The following is a 22715-nucleotide window of genomic DNA, read 5'->3' as shown; positions in this document are numbered from 1 at the left end:
AAAATGTAGAAGGCAATATAATATTAGGAAGTCAAATGACCGATTAGCATCATATTGAACATCTATTGAGCTATCCTATATAATAAAAGCCTAATATGCTAAGTGTCCAGTCGTCCGTTCAACCAATCAAAGTATAATATGCTAATGATATGCTAAGGCTTCTCAACCGCTTGTTATGACGTACACTGACCACCAGGGGATGGATGCTCTGACCGGCAGGTTAGCTTGCTGCTGGGGTCTGGCCGATTGGGATTGAGAGAGATGGGCCGGACATGCCCTGGAGCCCTCCCACTGTCCCTCCACGGCTGGCTAACCTCCCGGATCCCTCCCCGGCCCCGATTGTGCACCAGTGGAGTCCCTCAGCCTGGCCTGTGCCCTCTCGCAATCTGGGCTGAGGCACCCCTCCCTGAGTGCTCAGATTTTGTGCACTGGACCTCTATTCCATTATAAAGCTTCTCAGAGTCTTTCCCTTATTGATTTTTGCAGCCATTGGTGATCATGGCCTAGATTTGTTTGATGAGGGGTTACAAAATGATGGCATTCTATGATTCCCTTTACATTTATTAGCTGGAATCCTATATAATAAAAGCGTAGTATGCAAATTGTCCCCTCAATGGGGAGTTCGTCCAGGAGTTTGACCGGGGGCGGGGCCGGCCAGGGGAAGGGAGGGAGTACTAGGGAGGGAGTACTTGGCCAGCAGCCGCTAGCCTCTAGGGACCCTACCAATGTGCAAATTTTGTGCTCTGGGCCTCTAGTTCTTCTATAAAGAAGAAATTTCCCTCATCAACTATTTAATGCATCAAAATATAGTTCATGTAAGAAACGCAGGAAAATTTTTTTTATTTTTTGCTTTTATTTGTTATAACAAGTCCTCGAATAATGTCATTTTGTTCAGTGTTGTCTCATTTATATGATGAGATGCTGCAGCTTAACTCTTGTTTTTATCAGTTAACCTATGGTAAAATGGGTTTTGTTATTTGTTATTTCTCAGAACCTGTATTGATGATCTTAAGTCAGGACTAACTGTACTTTTTATTATTTTTTTTTAAATATATTTTATTGATTTTTTACAGAGAGGAAGGGAGAGGGATAGAGAGGTAGAAACATAGATGAGAGAGAAACATCAATCAGCTGCCTCCTGCACACTCCCTACTGGGTATGTGCCTGCAGCCAAGGTACATGCCCTTGACCAGAATCGAACCCGGGACCCTTGAGTCCGCAGGCCAACGCTCTATCCACTGAGCCAAACAGGTTAGGGCTTAACTGTACTTTTTAAAGGCCTGTTTTGTATATACTTACTCCTTTTGTATTATATTTAGCCATTATTATTATTTTTTTATATTTAGCCATTATTAACAAATTAAGTATGAATTAGGCCTATTTTGAACTCTATACTAGAAATAATAGAAAGTTCTAATTATGAGATATCTGATATAATCCACATTATATGATGCAACTCAGGAAGTATATTATGTGTGCGACATATATATTACATGTGAAACTGCATGAGTTGTACTTATGGATGATTATATGCCTATATTAATTTGGGAAAAATATATTTTAATTTTCTTTATAGCTTTTGGACTTTTTGGATCAGCATCCCTTTTCATTTACTCCTCTAATTCAGAGATCTCTGGAATTTTCTGTAAGCTATGTATTTACAGAAGTTGGTGAAGGGGTTACATTTGAACGATTCATTGTCCAATGCATGAATCTGATTAAGATGATTGTCAAAAATTATGCTTATAAGCCATCCAAAAATTTTGAAGGTAATGCTTTACAGGTAGTTTTACTTTTTCATTTTCTTATTGTAATTGAAGTGTGAAATAAATGCTACTTTTATGTAATTTCTTTGAATTTATGAAGTCTGAAAAATAAAATGTTGCTGCAACATGAAATAGAGATAAGAATTAGAGTCTTATGTGAATGCCAGCTTTAAAAAAAACCATACAATGCATTTAGTAATCTGTCTTTGTAGTACAATAGAAGATCAGTGGAAGCCCAGGGACTTTAAGATTAAAGTACTACAGTAACCACTGCAGCTCATGTTGTAGGCTGTATTTATTAGTTTAATTAAAAATTTTCTCTGACTTTATTTTATAAGAGGTTACTTCCAGATAGGCTATGCTATATGTTATATTACTTAGAATTCATCATGTGTATGTGTACCAAGATGAGGAAATCTTGTAGGGGAGAGTGAGAAACAAGTCACTTCAGTGTGGTGTGATAACATAGCATGATAGTGCACAAGCTATAGTGGTAACAAAGAAGCAAGACTCGTGTGAACAGAAGAAAGAGTGTCTTTGTGGTTTGTCCATAATGAAAATGAAAATTTATATACCACTGTATCTTTTCCCCTAAGGGTGTATTTTAAAATTTGGTATATAATCCTACTTGGGTAGAATTTTGTCTGTACAATTAACTTGGAAATTTATTTTTCTAGATAGCAGCCCTGAAACCCTTGAAGCTCATAAGATTAAGATGGCATTCTTCACATATCCCACTTTGACAGAGATTTGTAGAAGATTAGTCTCTCATTATTTTCTGTTAACTGAAGAAGAATTGACAATGTGGGAAGAAGACCCAGAAGGCTTTAGTAAGAATCAGTTCTTTAGTTTTCCCATGGCTTTTCTCCCCTTTTCATAAATAGATACCATCTATTTAATTATAGGTATAGATTGTTTTTTAATACTGTATACCGCTTTTGATCTGAGAGTCTTGGTTTTTAATGAATGAGTTGTTCAAATATATAGAATTTTTCTCCAGAAAGAGAGTTTTTAAATTTTTAGGTATTATGGATGTATCATGTAGTTTGAAACAAAATATAAAATTAACTGCCTGTCAGTTTCTCCTTTGTGATTCATTCCATTATTTTTTTTAGAAATATTTACTCCAGAAAGAAATTTGGAGATGAAAATTTCTGAATTGCTGAATAGGTTACCTATTTAAATTTTAATTTTAAATTAGTTTTTTGATGATTAAAATATTTTTGATCATCAAAGTTATTACAATGTGAAATTTATAGATCTTTTTGTCTGTTTGAATTTTAATAGTAGATCAAGAGGATAAATCTGTCAAGGTCCTTGCTTAGAAAATCGAGGAATTGAGTACTTAATCAAGTATCTATGTGTGAATTACTTTAGTTATGGTCAGACATAGGCTAGATTTTAGCCTCAACTGATCTCTTTGGCTGAGTGCGTTTGTGTAGTTATACACATAACTTTCCTAATATTTTAAGAATGTCTTAAACATTTTGGAAGACTTATCTTCCTTTGTCATTTAAAACAATTTTAGTTCATAAAAATATGACTACACTGTACAGTGCATTCCTTTTTGTTTTTGCCTTTTCTCTTAGCTAAAATCTTAATGTTTCATATTGCCTTTTTTATGTACAATATATAATACTATAACATGTAACACTGAATCCCCGTATTTTTGAAAGTCCCTGAAGTGTTTTACTTTAAATGTAGGACATTTATGGAAAATATCACTAATTCTTTTTACTTGTAAAACATGATTATTGTACCAAATGAAATGATTCTTAGGGTTGTAGTGATAGTTTATCAGGTGATATTAGATATTCTGGAAGGGAAAAGTACTTTGAGCTTTCCTCTGTACAGAATTTTTTAAAATACATTTTTATTGATTTCAGAGAGGAAGGAAGAGGGAGAGAGAGATAGAAACATCCATGATGAGAGAGAATCATTGATTGGCTGTCTCCTGCAAGTCCCCCACTGGGGATCGAGCCCACACCCAGGCACGTGCCCTTGACCGGAATTGAACCTGGGACCCTTCAGTTCACAGGCCCGATGCTCTATTCACTGAGCCAAACTGGCCAGAGTCAGAATTTTAATGAAAGTGAGAGAATGCTTATGGATGAAAGCACTTGATAGGTGACTGTAATGTACACAGATATAATCTGTAGCTTCTAGTAAAGAAATCTGTTAGACCTTGTGTCCCCAAGGATTTGCTTTCAGTGTTATGTTTAAAACAATTCACAGAAATATTAAACTCATATTATTTAAAATCTTTGTTTTCCAAACTGAGATTTTTGAAACATCATTATTGCATTTCTGGAGAGCATTATTTGTCATATTTTAATTGCAGCAGTGGAAGAAACAGGAGGGGATTCTTGGAAATACAGTTTGAGGGTAAGTGTTAATTGAAAGAAAAATTGATAGGGAAAAGCTTAATACTTCTATTAACTGTTAGTAGAGAACAAAACTTTTTTGAAGATTCCAAGCATTAAGTGGGACAGATAAGAAGGTATTCATAATTATAATAATCTATATTTGAGAGTGTTGCTGGTGGGAATGGGGTTTTTGTATGTGTCACAAGGAAAAGCATTTCCAGGGGCCCACAGAGAGGATGAGATTGGGTGGCAAGCTTTATTTGTGGTACAAAATCAAAGGAGTGCCTCAACCATGTGGACCTAATAGCCACCTGGGGCTCCCAAGGAATTTGAAACAGAAACCTGGATACTGCCTTTGCCTTTGCCTTGTTGAAGACGAGCTTGGACTTTTTCCATGGCAGGACGGAGAGAGATGGGACATTGGGAAGCCAGGAGGTGAACTCTGTTGATATTACATCATAAATAAACCGCCTTGCCACATCACAATCTGCATCCTTGATAGCTTTTCTTGAGCTCTCATGGAAGAGCTGTTTCTCACTGACAACAAGAAGAAAGTACTTAGTAAAGTGATGAACTTTAATCTGAAAAATCTATTTTTGGTTAAATTGGCAGTATGCAAACTGAATTTTTCTTCACTTTGCAGTCAAATTGATTGGGAAATAGTTGTCATTGCAGAATTACGAGGCCTTTTTTAAAGTGAAAGCTATCTTTTTTTGGCTATAATCATTTTATATTTCCTCTGAAGTATTTCAGTAATTGTAAAACTTCTGTTGGTATGTTATTTCTCTTACCATCTGGTGTAATTGATTTCAGAGACCAGTCCATTGCTTTTAGTTATAGAATGCTTTTTAAACATGCATTTATTGCCTGGCCAGTGTGGCTCAGTGGTTGAACATCAATCTATTAACCAGGAGGTTATGGTTTGATTCCTGGTCAGGGCACATGTCCAGGTTTGGGCTCAATACCCATGTGTGGATGTGCAGGAGGCAGCCAATTGATGATTCTCTCTAATCATTGATGTTTCTATCTCTCTCCCTCTCCTTCCTCATTGAAATCCATTAAAAAAAGTTAAACATAAATTTATTGATATGGCCAACATTTGAGGAAAATTTATCTAATGTGGTCTTTGAACTATTCTTATTATAAAGACTTGTGTTTACATAATTTCCAGTTATTTTTCTAAAAAATGTATATTGTATTAGTTTCATAAACTTACATAGAAAACCACAAAGATTGTAAATCAGACAAATTATTAGTGCTTTAAAATTTTTTAAAAATTTTATTTACTTATTTACTTATTTTAAAGAGAGGAAGGGAGAAATGTCGATTTGTTGTTTCACGAATTTATGCATTCATTTATTTTAGTTCTTGAATGAGCCCTGATTGGAGATCGAAACCAAAACCTTGTCATATCAGGGCAATGCTCTAACCAATTGAGCTATCTGGCCAGGCCTAGCTAGTGCTTTCAAATATTTTAAATAATTTTCTGCTTTAATATTACTTAAACTTTCTTTTAAGAAAAATTTCATATTAAAATATAGTATAATATTATGAACCCTCTGAGTCCAAAACCTAGTTTATCAGTTATCCAACTCATGGATAGACTTGTTTCATATAAATACATCCTCCCTCCCCAATTGGATTATTTTGAAGCAAATATCTGAGATGACACTCATTCCATCTGTCATTTTAGTGTTTATATGTGTGTGTGATTCTTTAACATAAAGCACAATGCTGTCAACATTTAATTATAATTTTCTCATCTTATGAAACATCTAGTGATTTAGTACTTTAAGAATCAAAATGAATCATTCATATTATGTAGCTAACACTGTGACTTCTGCTAACGTTTGTATTTAAAGAAATACTACTCTGGTGAATTGAACTCATGAATTGTTGGTTTATGCCATTGTTAAGAAAATATATAATTTATAACACATTAATTCCTGTACAGTCATTTTATAGTACTGAATCTTTAAATTAATGTGGCTCCAGATTACTTTTTTAATTTAAAGATTATTAATTACAAATGTAAATTACTTCCTCTGTGTAGTTTTATATTTTTGAGTGCATACTGCTAAATGATTGAAATAGTGAAATAAACTTTCTATATGTTATGAATTATTATAATTTATAAATTATAAATTATAAAAAATATTAATCTACTTTTTTAAAGAAACACTAAGAATTGGAAACCACTGAGAGGTTTAGGATCTTAAGAATGACTACTCTTTGCTTTATTTTAGAATTAATCAGTTTAATATACCATTGTTTTTGTTAAAAAATTTTTTCCTCTTCAGCCTTGCACTGAAGTACTATTTATAGATATATTCCATGAATATAATCAGACTCTTACTCCTGTACTTCTAGAAATGATGCAAAGACTTCAAGGTGAGGTATATTTTTGATACTTTGATATATCTATTGGTTAATGTTTAATTAAAATAGTTTGCGAGTACCTACTATGTGCAGTGCCTAATTTCCTAAGTCATATAAAGATAGGAACTTGAGAAAAACCAAATATGTTCTTTTCTGAAGGGTGGTCTCTGGGATAGAGAACAAGTGTGGACAATTCACAAAAAGAGGCCTTGGATAGGCCTTGAATATGATAGATTTTGCTATTGTAAACCTAACAACAAAAGCAAAATTGCAGGCAATTAAGTTTATTGCTTGGGGAAATAGTCCATTTGAAGCATGTTGTGACAAGTAGTGTGAGAAAAGGTTAAAATAATAAATGTTAGCCTCAGAATGGTGGCCGTGGGAATTGGGAGAAGGTATTGGATTTAAAAGAGAATGATGAGACCTGGAGATTATATACTAAGTGAAATAAGCCAGTCAGAGAAAGACAAATGCCATATGATCTCACTTATATGTGGAATCTAATGAACAAAATAAACTGATAACAAAATAGAACCAGAGGCATGGATGTATGGAACAGTCTGACAGAGGTCAGAGGGGAGTGGGGGCCGGGGTGGGGGGTAGGACTGGATAAAAGAAGGGGAAGAGAGTAGCCAAAGAGCACACATAGCCCATGGACACAGACAACAGAGTAGTAAAAGCTGGGGGAGGGGTGGCAGGGGCTGGTGGAGGTGGGCAAAGGGGAGGGGAGAGGGAAATGGGGGACATCTGTAATAGTGTCAACAATAAAAAAATTTTTAAAAAGTGATGAAATTTTTAGCATTATACTTTGTACACGAGAAATTAATTATTTAACTATTAACAGGGATTTATCATTTTTGACTTTTCTGCTATGCTCTACATTCAGGGAGGGGGCATTGATCACATCTGTTTTGTTCACACATTATTCCCAGTGCCTGGCACACTCAGTAACTATTTGTTTATCCATTGACTTTTGGCAGCTAATTGACTATACTAGCCAAAGGAAAGTGATCAGAAATGATCCTGAATGTTAGAGTCTTAATGACAGGGAAAGCAGCTTTTAGTAGTGGTTAGAGATAGAGCTTTCCTTTTGGACTGTATATAAGGAACTTTGGGAGAAGAAAATAGGTTCAGGGACAGAACCTGAGGCTTTCATCTTTAGGAATATGAGGACATGGAGGCCCTGCATCAAAGCTGGGTTCGAAACTATCGCAGAGATAAAAAGAGAAGGATGAGGGTAAATCCTGGAGAAGAGCATGTCAGAAGTGTCCATTGCTGTGAGAGGAAAGAAGGCAGCAGAATCTTTGAGACAATAGATTATTTGATTGGTTGGGCTAGGAATCACATTGTAAGGGATCAAGGACTGAGTAAATGGTGATGTCAGGAAATAACAACAAGGTAATCTCTGTAGGGAAGAAGATTCCTGATCTTGTTTGTAGTAGTTAGAGGATAGCTCACTTTTTAGCCTTTAGTTACCCCCCAAAAATTAATAGAGTGTTTTTGCTTAAATTATAAACTGAGGGAAAAATGAGCTATCAGCCAAGTTTTACTGTGGTAATTTTTAAAAATAATTTGAGTGTTAATTGTGTTTTCATATGAAAATGAAAATATATTTTGATATCTAATGTACAGTTATTTACTAATTTCTTAATGCAGGATTACAGATTTTGAAATTCGATAACATTTATATTGCTTCAGTTACCTTGGAACATTATTTCTGTTTTCTCCTATCCATTTTATTTTTTTAAATCACTGAAGGGAAGTGGATAATCTATTTAAGTTACACTCTAATAAGTTGCTGGATGCTGGTAAGGTTTTCAGTGATTTCAGAGTTTAGTTCTTTTTCTAGTTCTGGACTAATCTGATTATTTAGGGCAGTATTTATTGTATCTTATTACACTAGTGAGCTTAAGAATTCATATTTAAGAGCAGAAAAGTGCTTTGATAAACTTGTTAGAAATCTTGCTATTCTGAAGAAATTTACTTATTAAGTAAACTGTGTTTTTCATGTCTTTACCATGGTATTCTCTTTTCTGGATGGTATTACATTGACTGCCAACTTTATATTCTAAAGTTTCACATTTGAACTTTTAATTTTATTGTCACTTTCATAACTTGTTTTTTTTTTTTTTTTAAATGTTTAGACTCGCAGGGGTCCTCAAACTACGGCCCGTGGGCCACATGCAAATACAAATATTGTATTTGTTCCCGTTTCTTTTTTACTTCAAAATAAGATATATGCAGTGTGCATAGGAATTTGTTCATAGTTTTTTTTTAAACTATAGTCCGGCCCTCCAGTGGTCTGAGGGACAGTGAACTGGCCCCCTGTTTAAAAAGTTTGAGGACCCCTGGTTTAGAGTGTACTGTGTGGATTTCCCATTCTTGTTCTTTTTTCGGAGGAGGGAGACTCATATTTTTTAAATTTAAGAATTTTCTTATATAATCAGGGTATAATACAATAGTTAGCAATGTGTGGCATATATTTTTCTGCATTGTTGCTTGATATAAAATTTTATAAATGTTATATGTTATGTGTTTTTTAAATTGCAATGTGGCCTTACATGTACCTGTGTTCTCTAATGGTGATGATAACAAAACTTCGACTTTCCCTAAACACCTGTATGTATATTTAATATTATAAAATATATTGTGCTTAACTGAATCAAGAAACTAACAAATTGAGTTTAAATAAAATATTTATTAATAACTAATTTTATTTACTTTTACTGATACTTATTTTTTCAGGGCCCACTAATGTGGAAGATATGAATGCACTATTAATCAAAGATGCTGGTATGTTAAACTAAAGTGGTTTAGAAACATTTCTTTCTTCAGTAGATAATATGTCTGTTTTGTGGCAGGTGTTATGCTGGGAGTTAGGATATAAGGGTACCTAAAATATTGTAACTATCTGGTGGGGAGATAACCAAGCAAGCAGACAACTGATTATAAGATAGTGCCAGTTGGTTAATGCTAAAGTAGGTGATAGTCAGCTAGTACTGTGAAAAAAACACAGGTAGTTTTGGTGTGTATTGCAAAAGACCCCTAAAGAAGTGTAATATGAGAACACAAGAATAAGTGGGAGTTAGCAGAGGAGAGAGTGGTGTGAGAAGACTGTACAGGCAGAAGCAGGAGCATGTACAAAAGGGAAAAGGAGCGAGCACAGTTATGTTTTGAACTGGGAGTATTTCAGCTTAATTGAAACATAGAAGTTAAGGGGTTTGTGAGAGATGAGACTGGAGAGAGAGTAAGTAGGGATCAGATCATAAAACATTGGTACTCATTTGGAAGCAGATGCTCTTTTATAATTTTTATACTTTGACTTAAATATTTTAAAATAAGTGTAATTTTCTGTTTGAAAGCACTAGGACTATTTAGGAAAAACAGAGAATAAAGTAACTTAATGCTTAATGTTTCTAAAATGACTATTTACATAATTTTTATGATTAACATATTTTACATTTCCCTTTATTAGCACATCACATGTTTCCAAGTAGTTCCTAACACTAAGTTTCTTCTAAGGGCACTTGCATTTGGCTCAGTATCTGATATTTAAATTTTTTTCTTAAATCTTCTCCTTAGTGTATAATGCTGTTGGATTAGCGGCTTTTGAGCTGTTTGACAGTGTTGATTTTGATCAGTGGTTTAAAAACCAGCTTCTTCCAGAATTACAAGTCACTCACAATAGGCAAGTATAAAACTGTGTTCATTATACACTTATTTTACCATAGTGATTTTCTCATGAAGATAAAGCAGAAAATTTGCTTTAAAAAAGTCATGGTATGACTTAGCTGATAGTGTCTAGTGTAGAAAGGAATAAGACTTGTGAACCTTATGTACAAGCAAAACAGTTTGTTATTATGTTTTTTATTTCAAATGTGAATTGCAGTATTTATGAAGTATTTGATATTAGATAAGATAGTTTGTATAGGAAAGATGAAATTTTAAGCAAAGTTTAGGGAACTGGAGGTCTCCGAATTATAGGAAGAAAATGTGTATGAAAGGAAATCATTTGGAGACCTAGCAAAGGGGTAGGTCTAGTGTCAGAAGTAGTCTAACCAAAGTTAGAAGGAAAGGATGAGATCACACAAAGCATGCTACAAGTCTTGGGAGAGGGTACAGTAGGATGTGAAGATACAGTGGCAAAATGCATTTGGACACATTTAAGTATTTGCCTAATTATTTTAATTTTGGGTACTGAGTGAGTAAATTTGAAGGTAAGCGTTCTTATATAGTTTTTGTAAATTTTTTCTTAGCTTAATATTATAGGATTAAAAAAAGATTGCAAGTGACTTTTTTCTTGTTTTGAAATGTTCAGTTTGGTTATTTATTTTTGTAGATGTAGTGCCCATGAGAATGTCTAGAATATAGTTATAGGTCAGTTAACATTTCTTGACTACATTAATGAGTGAATAAGAAGGCCATCCATATATGGATCATTTTATGAATATTTACACCCATAAAATTATAGATCTGGAGATACTTTAAAAGTAATTTTGATCAGTAAGTAGCTACTTATTCATTCATTCAATTATTCAATCATTTATTCAGTCAACAAATATTTTTTAATAGATATATAAAGAAATATATTATTGATTATATTATTGATTAAATAATATATATATATTATTGATTTCAGAGAGGAAGGGAGAGGGAGAGAAAGAGAGAAACATCAGTGATGAAAGAGAATCATTGATCTGCTGCCTCCTGCACACCCTCTACTGCAGATTGAGCCCGCAACCCGGGCATGTGCCCTTGACTGGAATTGAATCCAGGACCCTTCAGTCCCCAGGCCGATCGATGCTCTATCCATTGAGCCAAACTGGCTAGGGCAACAAATATTTTCAACATTTGGAATTTGCCATTTCCTGTAGAGCCAATGGTGAATAAGATGGATTGTGATTCTGCTCTCAGGGAGCTAGTGAGCCTTTGATAGAGAGAAAGTCTTCAGCAGGGAGACAGATGTGAAGTTTGATTGTCCTTACACCCTAGAGGCTATTTAGTCTAGACCTGTGCTGTCCAGTACAGTAGTTAGTATATGTGGCTATTGAGGACTTGAAATGTACTTAGTGCAATTGAGGAAATTAATTTTAATTAACTAAAAATTAAATACTGTACCAATATAAAATATGTATTGATTACATGTTGAAATGATATTTCAGATGTATTGAGATAAAAATACTAAAAAATTTCACTTCTTTCTTTTTACTTATTTTAGTGTGGTACCAAAAATTACACACTGGCTTGCATTCTATTTCTTTTGGGTCAGAGCTGATATGGATCAGTGTTTCTCAAACGTTAATGTGTATAAGGATCATCTGATGATCTTGTTAAAAATTCAGGTTTTGGTTTAGCTTATGGGTTGAGATATGGGTCAGTTTGTGTGATTCTAGGATAATGATGCTGCTGGTCCAAGGACCACACTTTGAGGAACAAACTGACCCCTACTCTTTTTGTATTTTAAGTATTTTTTTATTGATTTCAGAGAGAGGACAGGAGAGGGAGAGAGGGATAGAAACATCAGTGATGAGAGAGAATCATTGATTGGCTGTCTCCTGCACACCTCACACTGGGGATAGAGCCTGCAACCCAGGCCTGTGCCTTGACCAGGAATCAAACCATGACCTCCTGGTTCACAGGTTGATGCTCAACCACTGAACAACACCAGCCAGGCTGACCCCTAATCTTAATTCTGTCCAGAAGTGACTGTGATCTTGCAATTTCACTTTTCAAAATTTCATTCTTTTTATCTGAAATAGAATGTTGAATGTGGTAATCTTAAAGATATCAGTCCAAATTTGATGGTTCTGTGGTTCCTTCATTAACTCTATAAAAGTGTTGTTTACTTCCACCTCTAACTTTCTTCAAACAGTTCATATCCATTGAACTGGCATTTTTTTTCCAGCTTTTTGCCCAGAATACTCTATATCTTAAAATCTGTTCAAATCTCATCTCCCTCTTCCCAGTGTTCTCTTTGTCTTTTCTGAAATTTTAGTATAGAGCTTTGCATTCTTTAATTCTTTTAGGTGTATGATAAAGTTTTGAGGGCAGGGATACTTACACATTTTGCATCTTTGATGAGTAATTCTATGTGATTGATCATTTTATAAGATTGTAATTTTCTTAAAAATGTGATATATTCATTCACTTTTTCCATTTACACCCAGAAGTAAATATTTTGTAACTATAATTTATTATACTATCAAGAAGAGACTTCGTGGATGAAATTCTTAGATGCAGTTGATTATAATTATAGCTTTGTGATTTTTATCACTGCCTAAAGACTGTCATATCCTTTGGCAAAGATAACCACAGAAAATAAATGTATGTACATGTTACTGCAAATGTTCTACAACTTTTAAAATATAAATCATTATTTTTTGATAATCTGAGTCAAATTCTGTAGTGGAACACCATTGACAAAATTAAAGAGTTTAGCTGAAATCAATGTTAAATTTATATAGTATTTCCTATAAGCCTAGAAATCTCTCACATTTTTAGAAATATAATATTTAAGTGATTAACAGAATTGGAATTGAAAAACTGAATACAGGAGCACCTTTATTACTCATTGGGCTTCACTATTCTTAGGGTTTGGGATATTAGCTAGTTATGCCTATTTGAAATAACTGTTTTTGGTTGCTTGAGGAACAGAAATGGACTTGTTTTTTGTTTTTAATTGTACAGGGTGTCCCCACAAAAATGTATAGACACTTTTAATGATTTATAAAGTCAATGTTTATTAACATATAGTTCATTTTCAAAATTAAGTGAATTATCAGCTGATATACACACTTTGAATGATTATAAAGTCATTAATATACACTTCATTTTCAAAATTAAGCGAGTTATCAGCTGTTAAAAGAGTGTTTATATTTTTTGGGACACCTTATATATTTTTTAATTTTTATATTGTTGACACTATTGCAAATATTCCCCATCTTTCCCCCCTTTGCCACTTCTGTCCAGTCCCTGTCCCCCTTACCTTGGCCCTCTCCACACTATTGTCTGTGTTCATGGGCTATGCATATATGTTCTTTAGCTAATATCTTCACCTTCCTTTATATAGTCGCCCTCTCCATTCTGACATTGGTCAGTCTGTTCCATATACTCATGCTCTTCTCATGATCCTGCCCTTCCTACCAGTCTCTAGTTGCTTTCTGCCCTTCCTTGTTAGAAGTCTTCTCTTCAACTAGTCTTCAGTTGGTAATTCAGGCTAAATGTTACCCAATTTAGTTTTATTTCCACTTTGGTTCTGGGAGGAGGTACAAAGAAAGACCCACCTACTCTGTCGCCATCTTGAAATCCCCAGACATGTTTTTTATGTCCATATCTAGGTTATAGTTCTTTAAAACAAAATAATCAGATTTATAGTATATCTGCCTAAGAAGTTTTAAATTTTTTAACCAGTGCTTTATTATTAGGATTTGTACTGAGGTACATTTAGAAGTAGCTTTAAATCTTTTGCATAAGAATGTAGGTTGCTTTATATTATACTATTTTATATTTAAAGGATGAAATATGCTGAGTGAAATAGATTTCTTAAAATATTTAACATTCTAATTTAATTATTTTTTCCTATCTAGGTATAAGCCATTGCGACGCAGGGTGATTTGGCTCATCGGTCAGTGGGTTTCTGTGAAATTCAAGTCTGACTTAAGACCCATGTTATATGAGGCAATTTGTAACTTACTTCAAGATCAAGACTTAGTGGTATGTTGTTTAAATGTCTTAAAAGAGTTATAAGTTTATTATAATTTTAACCTATGTTAAACTTCAAATTAAGAAATTGTTTATATATATTTTTAGACTGGGACTCCATTAATTTTATAACATCAGAGGCCACTGATAGAGTATATCTTTATCTCTGATAGTTTCAATAAAGTTTAACATTATTATTATTTTTTATTAATAAATCTTTATTGTTCAGATTATTACAGTTGTTCCTTTTTCCCCCCATAGCTCACCTCCACCTGGTTCCCACCCCACCCCATGCTCTTACCCCCACCCCCACTGTCCTCGTCCATAGGTGTACGATTTTTGTCTAGTCTCTTCCCTTACCTCCCACATCCCTTCCCCCCAAAATTGTCAGTCCACTCCCTTTCTATGCCCCTGATTTGATTCTATTCACCAGTTTATTCTGTTTGTCAGATTTTTTATTCACTTGATTTTTAGATTCACTTGTTGATATGTATTTGTTGTCACTTTGTTGTTTATAATTTTTATCTTTACCTTTTTCTTCTTCTTTCCCTTCTTAAAGAATACCCTTCAGCATTTCATATAATACTGGTTTGGTGGTGAGAACTCCTTTAGCTTTTTCTTACCTGTGAAGCTCTTTATCTGACTTTCAATTCTGAATGATAGCTTTGCTGGGTAGAGTAGTCTTGGTTGTAGGTTCTTGCTATTCATCACTTTGAATATTTCTTGCCACTCCCTTATGGCCTGTATAGTTTCTGTTGAGAAATCAGCTGACAGTCATATGGATACTCCCTTGTAGGTAACTAACTGTTTTTCTCTTGCTGCTTTTAAGATTCTCTCTTTGTCTTTTGCCCTTGGCATTTTAACACTTGGAGTGCGGGAAACGAGTTAAGTCGGCTCGCGTGAATTGCGCGTACTCCGCGGGAGCCGTCTTTAACTCGGTTCATATAGATTTGCGGTGGAGTGCGGGAAACGTGTAAACTCGGGCCGATTGTAACTGCGTATTACCAAATATTTGTTTGTAATCCACCCTTTTGGTGGATGGAACAAAACCAAAAGACAGAGCCATCTTATATTTTGGCGGGAAATTCACCCGCACTCCAAGTGTTAATTATGATGTGTCTTGGTGTGGTCCTCTTTAGATTCCTCTTGTTTGGGGTTCTTTGCGCTTCCTGGACTTGTAAGTCCATTTCTTTCACCAGGTAGGGGAAGTTTTCTGTCATTATTTCTTCAAATAGGTTTTCAATATCTTGCTCTCTCTTTTCTTCTGGCACCCCCATAATTTGGATGTTGGTACGCTTGAAGCTGTCCCAGAGGCTCCTTACACTATCTTCATATTTTTGGATTCTTTTTTCTTTTTGCTTTTCTGATGGGGTGTTTTTTGCTTCTTCGTATTTCAGATCTTTGACTTGATTCTTGTGATCCTCTAGTCTGCTGTTGGAACTCTGTATAATATTCTTTATTTCAGTCAGTGTATGCTTAATTTCTAATTGGTCCTTTTTCATATCCTTGAGGGTCTCACTAAATTTCTCAGAGGTTTCTAGAAGATTCTTGAGTAACCTTGTAACTGTGATTTTGAACTCTATATCCAGTAAGTTGCTTTCCTCCATTTCTTTCGTTTGTGACCTGTTTCTTTGTCTCCACATTTTGGCAGCTTCCCAAAATGTTGATAGAGTGGCTTTGTGTGCTAGGTGTCCTATAGGGCCCAGTGGCTCAGCCTCCCCAATTACCTGAGGTGGACACTCTTGGTGCACCCCTTTGTGGACTGTGTGCACAGTCTTGTTGTAGTTAAGCCTTGATTGCTGTTGGTATCACTGGGAGGAATTGACCACCAGGCCAGTTGGCTGTGAGGACCATCTGTGTCTACAATGGGAGAACTGGTGTGCTGGAGACACCCTTATGGAGCAGGACTTGCTTCAGTGGGGCTTTGGTGCTAACTGAGTCTGCTCCCTGAGTGTTTCGCTTATGGATGTGAAGAGTTTTACTCTAGTATGGTCTCACTCTGACCACTGGGTACACTGGCTCTTGGATCTCCAAGGAGGTGCAAAGTCAGCCACCGCCTGAGGCCACCCAGCAGGAGCTATAGAGAGATCTGCAGATTCCTCCTCTTTGGGGTTTGGAAGTGCCCAGATGAGACCCCGCTGTGAAGCAACGCAGGCTGCTTCTTTTGGAAGCTTTGGAGCTCTTTGATCCAGCAGCAGTTTGTTAGGTTTTAGATTGCAAAAGAACAGGCCATTCATATGCAAAAGCCTCTGCTCACAGCTTGGGTGGGGTTGTAAATTGGGTGGGGCGGGCTATCAGGGAATCATCAGGGCTTAGCAAACCACAATGGCTGCCAGTCTGCTCTTCCTGGGAGAGGTCCCAGGGTCTCTCTGTCCCGCGGCCCAGTGCAGGAACAATGATCGCTTCAAGCACCCTCTGTGAGAAAGCCGCCCTTATGTTCCAGCTGGATGCCAGGCAGTCCAGTTTCTCCCCGTATGAGTCTGGATTCCCAGAGTCTAGCTCGGAACTGGAGTTCAGAGCAATCGGGAGCTTGTATCTCCCTCCCGATTGAAAAAACAGCGCACCCAGTTGCCAGCCTGTTTCCACGTGCGCCTCCGTTCCTCCGCACCTCCTACCAGTTTCAATGTGCTTTTCTCTTTCCTTCTAGTTGTAGAATTTCCACTTAGCCAGGCTTCCCGTGGTTCTGGATGATATTCGTTTTGTCTTTTAGTTGTAGCTTTGATGTGGTTGTCTAACATTATTATTTAATTTCTGGGAATATAATGCAAATTGAGTGAATTTTCTTGGTTATTTGAAATTTTATAATTTTCCTCAGTTTTTAGAAATTTGACTTATTAGTATGAAATATCCAAATTTTATAAACAAAAATTTGATCTAGGCATAATGGCTACTTTAAGCTTATTTCTGATTCATCTTTAAGGTAGGCTTTTAATTGTTTACTTTTTAAAAAAATATATATTTTATTGATTTTTTACAGGGAGGAAGGGAGAGAGATAGAGAGTTAGAAACATTGATGAGAGAGAAACATCGATCAGCTGCCTCCTGCACACCCCCCACTGGGGATGTTCCCGCAACCAAGATACATGCCCTTGACCGGAATCGAACATGGGACCCTTCAGTCCGCAGGCTGACGCTCTATCCACCGAGTCAAACTGGCTAGGGCAATTTTTTACTTTTTGAAAGTTAAGAATTATATCAAGAAAAGAGAAAAATTCAGTGACCAATATAACAAACCACCTATATTTTCACCATTCAGTTTTCCATATTTCCCCCACATATTTTCATTGTACTAATTTTTCATATATATTTAAATATTTTATTCAAGAAATAAAACATTAAAAGTGCAGTTGAATCTCTCTATTTTTTTAATGTATTTTTATTTCAGAGAGAAAGGGAGAGAGAGATAGAAATATCAGTGATGAGAGAGAATCATTGATTGGTGATTGGCTGCCTCCTGGGGACCGAGTGCACATCCCAGGCGTGTGCCCTAACTGGGAATCGAACTGTGACCTCCTTGTTGATAGGTCAACGCTCAACCACTGAGCCATCCTGGCCAGGTTCCCTATATCTTTCCACTCTCATTTTGTTGTCATTTTATTGATCAGAAGTTTTTTATTTTAATGCAGATTTACTGATTTTCTTTTTCTGTTTTGTTTTATTTTATTTTATTTTATTTATTTATTTTTGTCCCCCTTGGTTCTTTATTCTATTTAGAATTTATTTTTGAATGTGATGTGAAGTAAGGTTCCATTTTCATTATTTTTTTTTTAAATGTATTTTTCATCATCATATAGTGTGTTTTTGTTTTTTTTAATATATTGATTATTTACAGAGAGGAAGGGAGAGAGATAGAGAGCTAGAAACATCGATGAGAGAGAAACATCGATCAGCTGCCTCCTGCACATCTCCCACTGGGGATGTGCCCGCAATCCAGGTACATGCCCTTGACCAGAATCGAACCTGGGACCTTTCAGTCCGCAGGCCGACGCTCTATCCACTGAGCCAAACCGGTTTCGGCTCATTATGTTTTTTATAGGACAACAATGCTACAATGCTTTATTGAAAAATCCATTTAAAAAAACATCTTCTATATGCTCTTTTACATCTATCTATCTTAGAACAAGTTTCTTAGCAGATGCAATGCTTATGGCAAGTTTCATATTTGAGGATCCTATTATCAGTGTAAAAATGACTTAATTTTAGTCCAGAGGAACCTTCTTTTCTTAGGGATCCAGATGATTCTTTAATCAGTATATTTGATATATGTTGGGTTTCTTTAGGTTGTAAGGTTCACAGCCAATTATGTTTTTCAATTTTGGAAATTACAAGTAATTTTTGAAAAGGGTTACTTGGGCTATTTGTGGATCCTTCAATAAAACAAGCAGTAAATTACTAAAAAAAATTGCACTTAGTGTACTTTTCAACCTTGTGAGAGGTTATCTAAAATATAAACTGTGGTTCAGCCAGAAAATTTATAGTTTGGAGGTAGGGTGTGCTGCAGTTGTCTATCAGGCAAAGAAATGGTCATCTTTGTGTTGTTTACCAGCATAGAAATAGCGAATTTTCAAGGTGGTCAGGCAGCTATGAGATTTTTAGTGGCATGTACGTGACTGTGTCACCACAACATGAAGAACTGTATTAAAGGGTCGTAGCATTAGGAAGGTTGAGAACCATTGCTAGGGAATCCTGAATGCACTGTGAGAGGTACAGCTGGTATCTGGACAGGTATTTTAAACAAGGTGCATTGACATTCTCCTATCTTTCCACTCTTGTGCCTTTTATGGATCTCCCAGTTTTGTCCGTCTTTCTGTTTAAAGTTTTGATTTTTATCCTTGTGTCTCTAAAACACTGCTATAGGTTTTAAACTCTAGGCTAGTGTGTTTTCACAAAATGAAGTTTGAATTTACTTATGTTCAGTGAATGTAATTTCCAAAGGAAATAAAAAAGTAAATCTGTGTTTGACATCAAAATACGAGGCCATTCTGGCCCTTCTGGTGTGGCTCAGTGGTTGAGCATCAACCCATGAACCAGGAGTTCACGGTTGGTTTCCCAGTCAGGGCACATGCCCGGGTTGAGAGCTTAATCCCCAATTGGGGGCATGGAGGAGGCAGCCAATGGATGTTTCTCTCATCATTGATGTTCCTATTTCTCTCTTCTTCTCTCTGAGGTGAATAAAAACATTTTTCTTTTTTTAAATGAGGCCATTCTGAAACCAGGAAGAAAGGAAACCTTAACTTAGTAAGTTTCCTATAGTCAGTTTTGGGTTTGTACTGATATGTCTGGTATTTGTATTATATGAAAATGAGCTTTAGAATTATTTTTCTTAAAAGAGATAAATAAATTGAAGGTGCCTATTATCCTTTTAGGAAACTTATTTACCTATGTATTTCAGAAGAAATACATAAAGTTGTGTAATTGAGTGATCTTACTTTTATTGCAGAAGAGTACAAAATAGTACTACGAGTAGTTCCAAGTAGTAATAGTACCATTGTATAAATAATATCTATCTCTTATGGAGTCAAGTCTTAGAAAATATTTATTGAAAGAATTATGAAATAGGGATAAAAGATTATGAAACCATTATTCTTCTCTTGAGCAGATTACTTTCTTTCAAGAGTATTATTTTATGTCCTCCTTATTTACATTTTCCTTGTGGCCTTAAGTCCCTGAAAAAGTGCCATTTCTTTCTGGCTTCAGTACTATGCTTACTGTTTTAATGTGAGGAATTAACTTTCACTGCTATGGGCAGGCTGTAGAAGTGGTCAGGTATTACTGGGGTCAAGAACTCAAATCAGCCACCCTGACTCTTATTACCCTAGGGCTCATTCTCACTGATTCAGTGCATAAAAGTGTCTGAATACTCTTATCTTTGTAGTAGTGTTCTTTGGAAGTAATATCGATCTGTAGTTTCTTCTTGTTCCTTTCTCTGTTGCTCTCATGCTTTTTAGGATCCTTCCACAGTTTCTGATATCTTGATGGCACTTGTTTGCCCCAACATGGAATTAGCTTTTTATCTTTTCAGGAGTTTTCTGAGGTTTCAGTTGGAGTTATATGGCCTGGACTCATAGGCTGAGTTCATGGTCTGGATCTAGTTCTGGATACATAGGATTTCATTTTCCTTCAGAAGATCTGAATTTATTCTTTGAAAAAGTCATGGTTAGAGTCTTGTTAAGACAGGATTTTTTCTTTTCTTGCATGTATTTATCATTTATTTATTTAACAACTAGTGTTCTAGGAATTGTTAGACTCTCTCTTACCAATTATATGTCACATTCTCCAACTCGTTATTCTATAAATTCAAGTTCTGATTTTTTTCCCCATTAATGAATCACTGGGAAATTCATTATGTCTCTATGTGGTAAGTGCTTTCTGTTTGTTTTTTTAATAGTTCAGGAAGAGCTAATTTTTGTTCTTATTTTTACTTGTCACATTTTAAATGTTTCTCTTTTCTTATACTCTGTGTATTTTGCATTTTAGCTCTTACTAAATAAGGAGAGTGTCATTTTACTTTTAGACAAGAGGCTCGGTGCACGAAATTCGTGCACGGGGAGTGGAGGCCTGCACCCTCTCCAATCTGGGACATCCCTCTTATAATCCAGGACTGCTGGCTCCCAACCGCTCGCCTGCCTGCCTGCCTGATTGCCCCTAACCGCTTCTGCCTGCCAGCCTGATTGACGCCTAACTGCTCCCCTGCTGGCCCAATTGCCCCCAACTGCCCTCCCCTGCCGGCCTGGTCACCCCTAACTGCCCTCCCCTGCCAACCTGGTTGCCCCCAACTGCCCTCCCCTGCTGACCTGGTCACCCCAACTGCCCTCCCCTGCCAGCCTGGTTGCCCCTAACTGCCCTCCCCTGCTGACCTGGTCGCCCCCAACTGCCCTCCCCTGATGGCCTGGTCCCCCCCAACTGCCTTTCCCTGCAGGCCTGATTGCCCCCAATTGCCCTCCCCTGCTGGCCTGATTGCCCACAACTGCCCTCCCCTGCCGGCCATCTTGTGGCGGCCATCTTGTGTCCACATGGGGGAGGTCATCCTGTGTTGGAGTGATGGTCAATTTGCATATTACTCTTTTATTAGATAGGATATTAATATTTTCTGTGACCTTAATATTAAAAAAAGGAGTAAAGAAGTTACTTGGAATAAATTTTTTGTCATTTAATATAAATAATGTTTAGTAGTTCTCGAATGACTCAAAATTCATGATACACTTTTTTTTAGGTCCGTATTGAAACAGCTACAACCCTGAAGTTAAATATCCTTAAAAGAATTTTAAAATACTTCATTGTGAAGAATATTAACACTTTGAAATTGTTAATTATTTTGTTAAATCAATTTATGAGATAGTTTAAAATGTAATTTTTGATTGGTTTATTATAGTTGGTTTAAATATATATTTTTTCCTGATAAATGTCATATATTCTCAGTATCCCTTAACTACTCTTTACCTGTTGATGATTTTGAGTTTAGAACGGATCAGTTTCTACCGGTAAGAATATTTCTAGTTTTAAAACAATTTTTGCTTATGTGTTTTGAATATTAAGTGTTATTTTGTAGCTGGAATTAAATATAAGTTATTTATTAAAGCTGAATTTAAAAATATATTTAATTATTTTGGAAGTACTTGGTAACTTACATTTCAAACAGTTTGCTTTATTCTGCCTTTTTTTGTTTGTTTGTTTAACTGTCTCATCATCTATTTTGGAGCTGAGTTCTAAACTTGCTTTTGTCGCAATTATAAAACATCAAGTAATTTAGTTTCAGATGTGTCTGCTACTTTTACTCTTTAGGTTATCCCCCTGTGCTTTTTTGGGTATATATGTCTGTCTTACACTAGATTGCAAATTACCTGAAAAGCAGAATACTAAGTCTTACTCATCTTTTTATTCTTCACTCAACTCCAAGCACCCAGCATGGTCTTTTAAGAGCACACAATGTGGTATTTTTATATAATTGGTGTTCAGTAAGACTTGTTAAATATTCAGTAAAATTGGGGCAGTAGTTGTTCTAAGAGGAATAGGCAAGAAGAAAATCATGATCTTATCAATAGGTACAGAAAAAGCATTTAATAATATACAACATCCATTTATGATTTAAACACTCAATAAAATGGGTATAGAAGGAAATTACCTCAACATTATAAAGGCTGTATATGACAAACCCTCAGCTAATATCATACTTAATGGTGAAAAACTGAAAGCTTTTTCTCTAAAATCAGGAATAAGATAAGGATATCCATTCTCACCACTCTTATTCAACACTAGAGGCCTGGTGCATGAAACTCATGCACGGGGGGAGGGGGTCCCTCAGCAAGCCTGCACCCTCTCCAATCCGGGAGCCCTCGGGGGATGTCCAACTGCCGGTTTAGGCCCGATCCCCACAGGCCAGACCATGGAACCCCACCTATATATATATTTTTCAGAGAGAATACTTTTTAAAAGTTGATTTGCGGGATCGGGCCTAAACCAGCAGTCGGACATCCCTCTCGCAATCCGGGACTGCTGGGTCCTA

At 35.9% G+C, this 22715-nt stretch overlaps 1 protein-coding gene across 6 annotated transcripts in view; it reads left to right on the top strand.

The window, feature by feature from the left end:
- The window catches only part of IPO11 (importin 11), a 127129-nt gene that overhangs the window by 32734 nt on the left and 71680 nt on the right, over positions 1 to 22715 (top strand). For 5 of the 6 annotated variants that reach the window (XM_023751546.1, XM_023751540.1, XM_006081417.3 and 2 more), the window contains 9 exons: positions 1577 to 1769; positions 2444 to 2596; positions 4108 to 4151; positions 6433 to 6523; positions 9257 to 9304; positions 10094 to 10199; positions 14098 to 14224; positions 21426 to 21459; positions 21653 to 21693. In XM_023751546.1, coding sequence (XP_023607314.1) covers positions 1577 to 1769; positions 2444 to 2596; positions 4108 to 4151; positions 6433 to 6523; positions 9257 to 9304; positions 10094 to 10199; positions 14098 to 14224; positions 21426 to 21459; positions 21653 to 21693 — 837 coding nt within the window. The remainder of the gene's footprint in view (positions 1 to 1576; positions 1770 to 2443; positions 2597 to 4107; positions 4152 to 6432; positions 6524 to 9256; positions 9305 to 10093; positions 10200 to 14097; positions 14225 to 21425; positions 21460 to 21652; positions 21694 to 22715) is intronic. The other variant, XM_023751532.1, reaches the window with a different exon arrangement.

Source organism: Myotis lucifugus, unplaced genomic scaffold, assembly GCF_000147115.1.
Source record: "Myotis lucifugus unplaced genomic scaffold, Myoluc2.0 scaffold_0, whole genome shotgun sequence".
Lineage (NCBI taxonomy): Eukaryota > Metazoa > Chordata > Mammalia > Chiroptera > Vespertilionidae > Myotis > Myotis lucifugus.
Note: the sequence above shows the minus strand (reverse complement) of the source record. Positions and strands in the feature narration are given on the sequence as shown.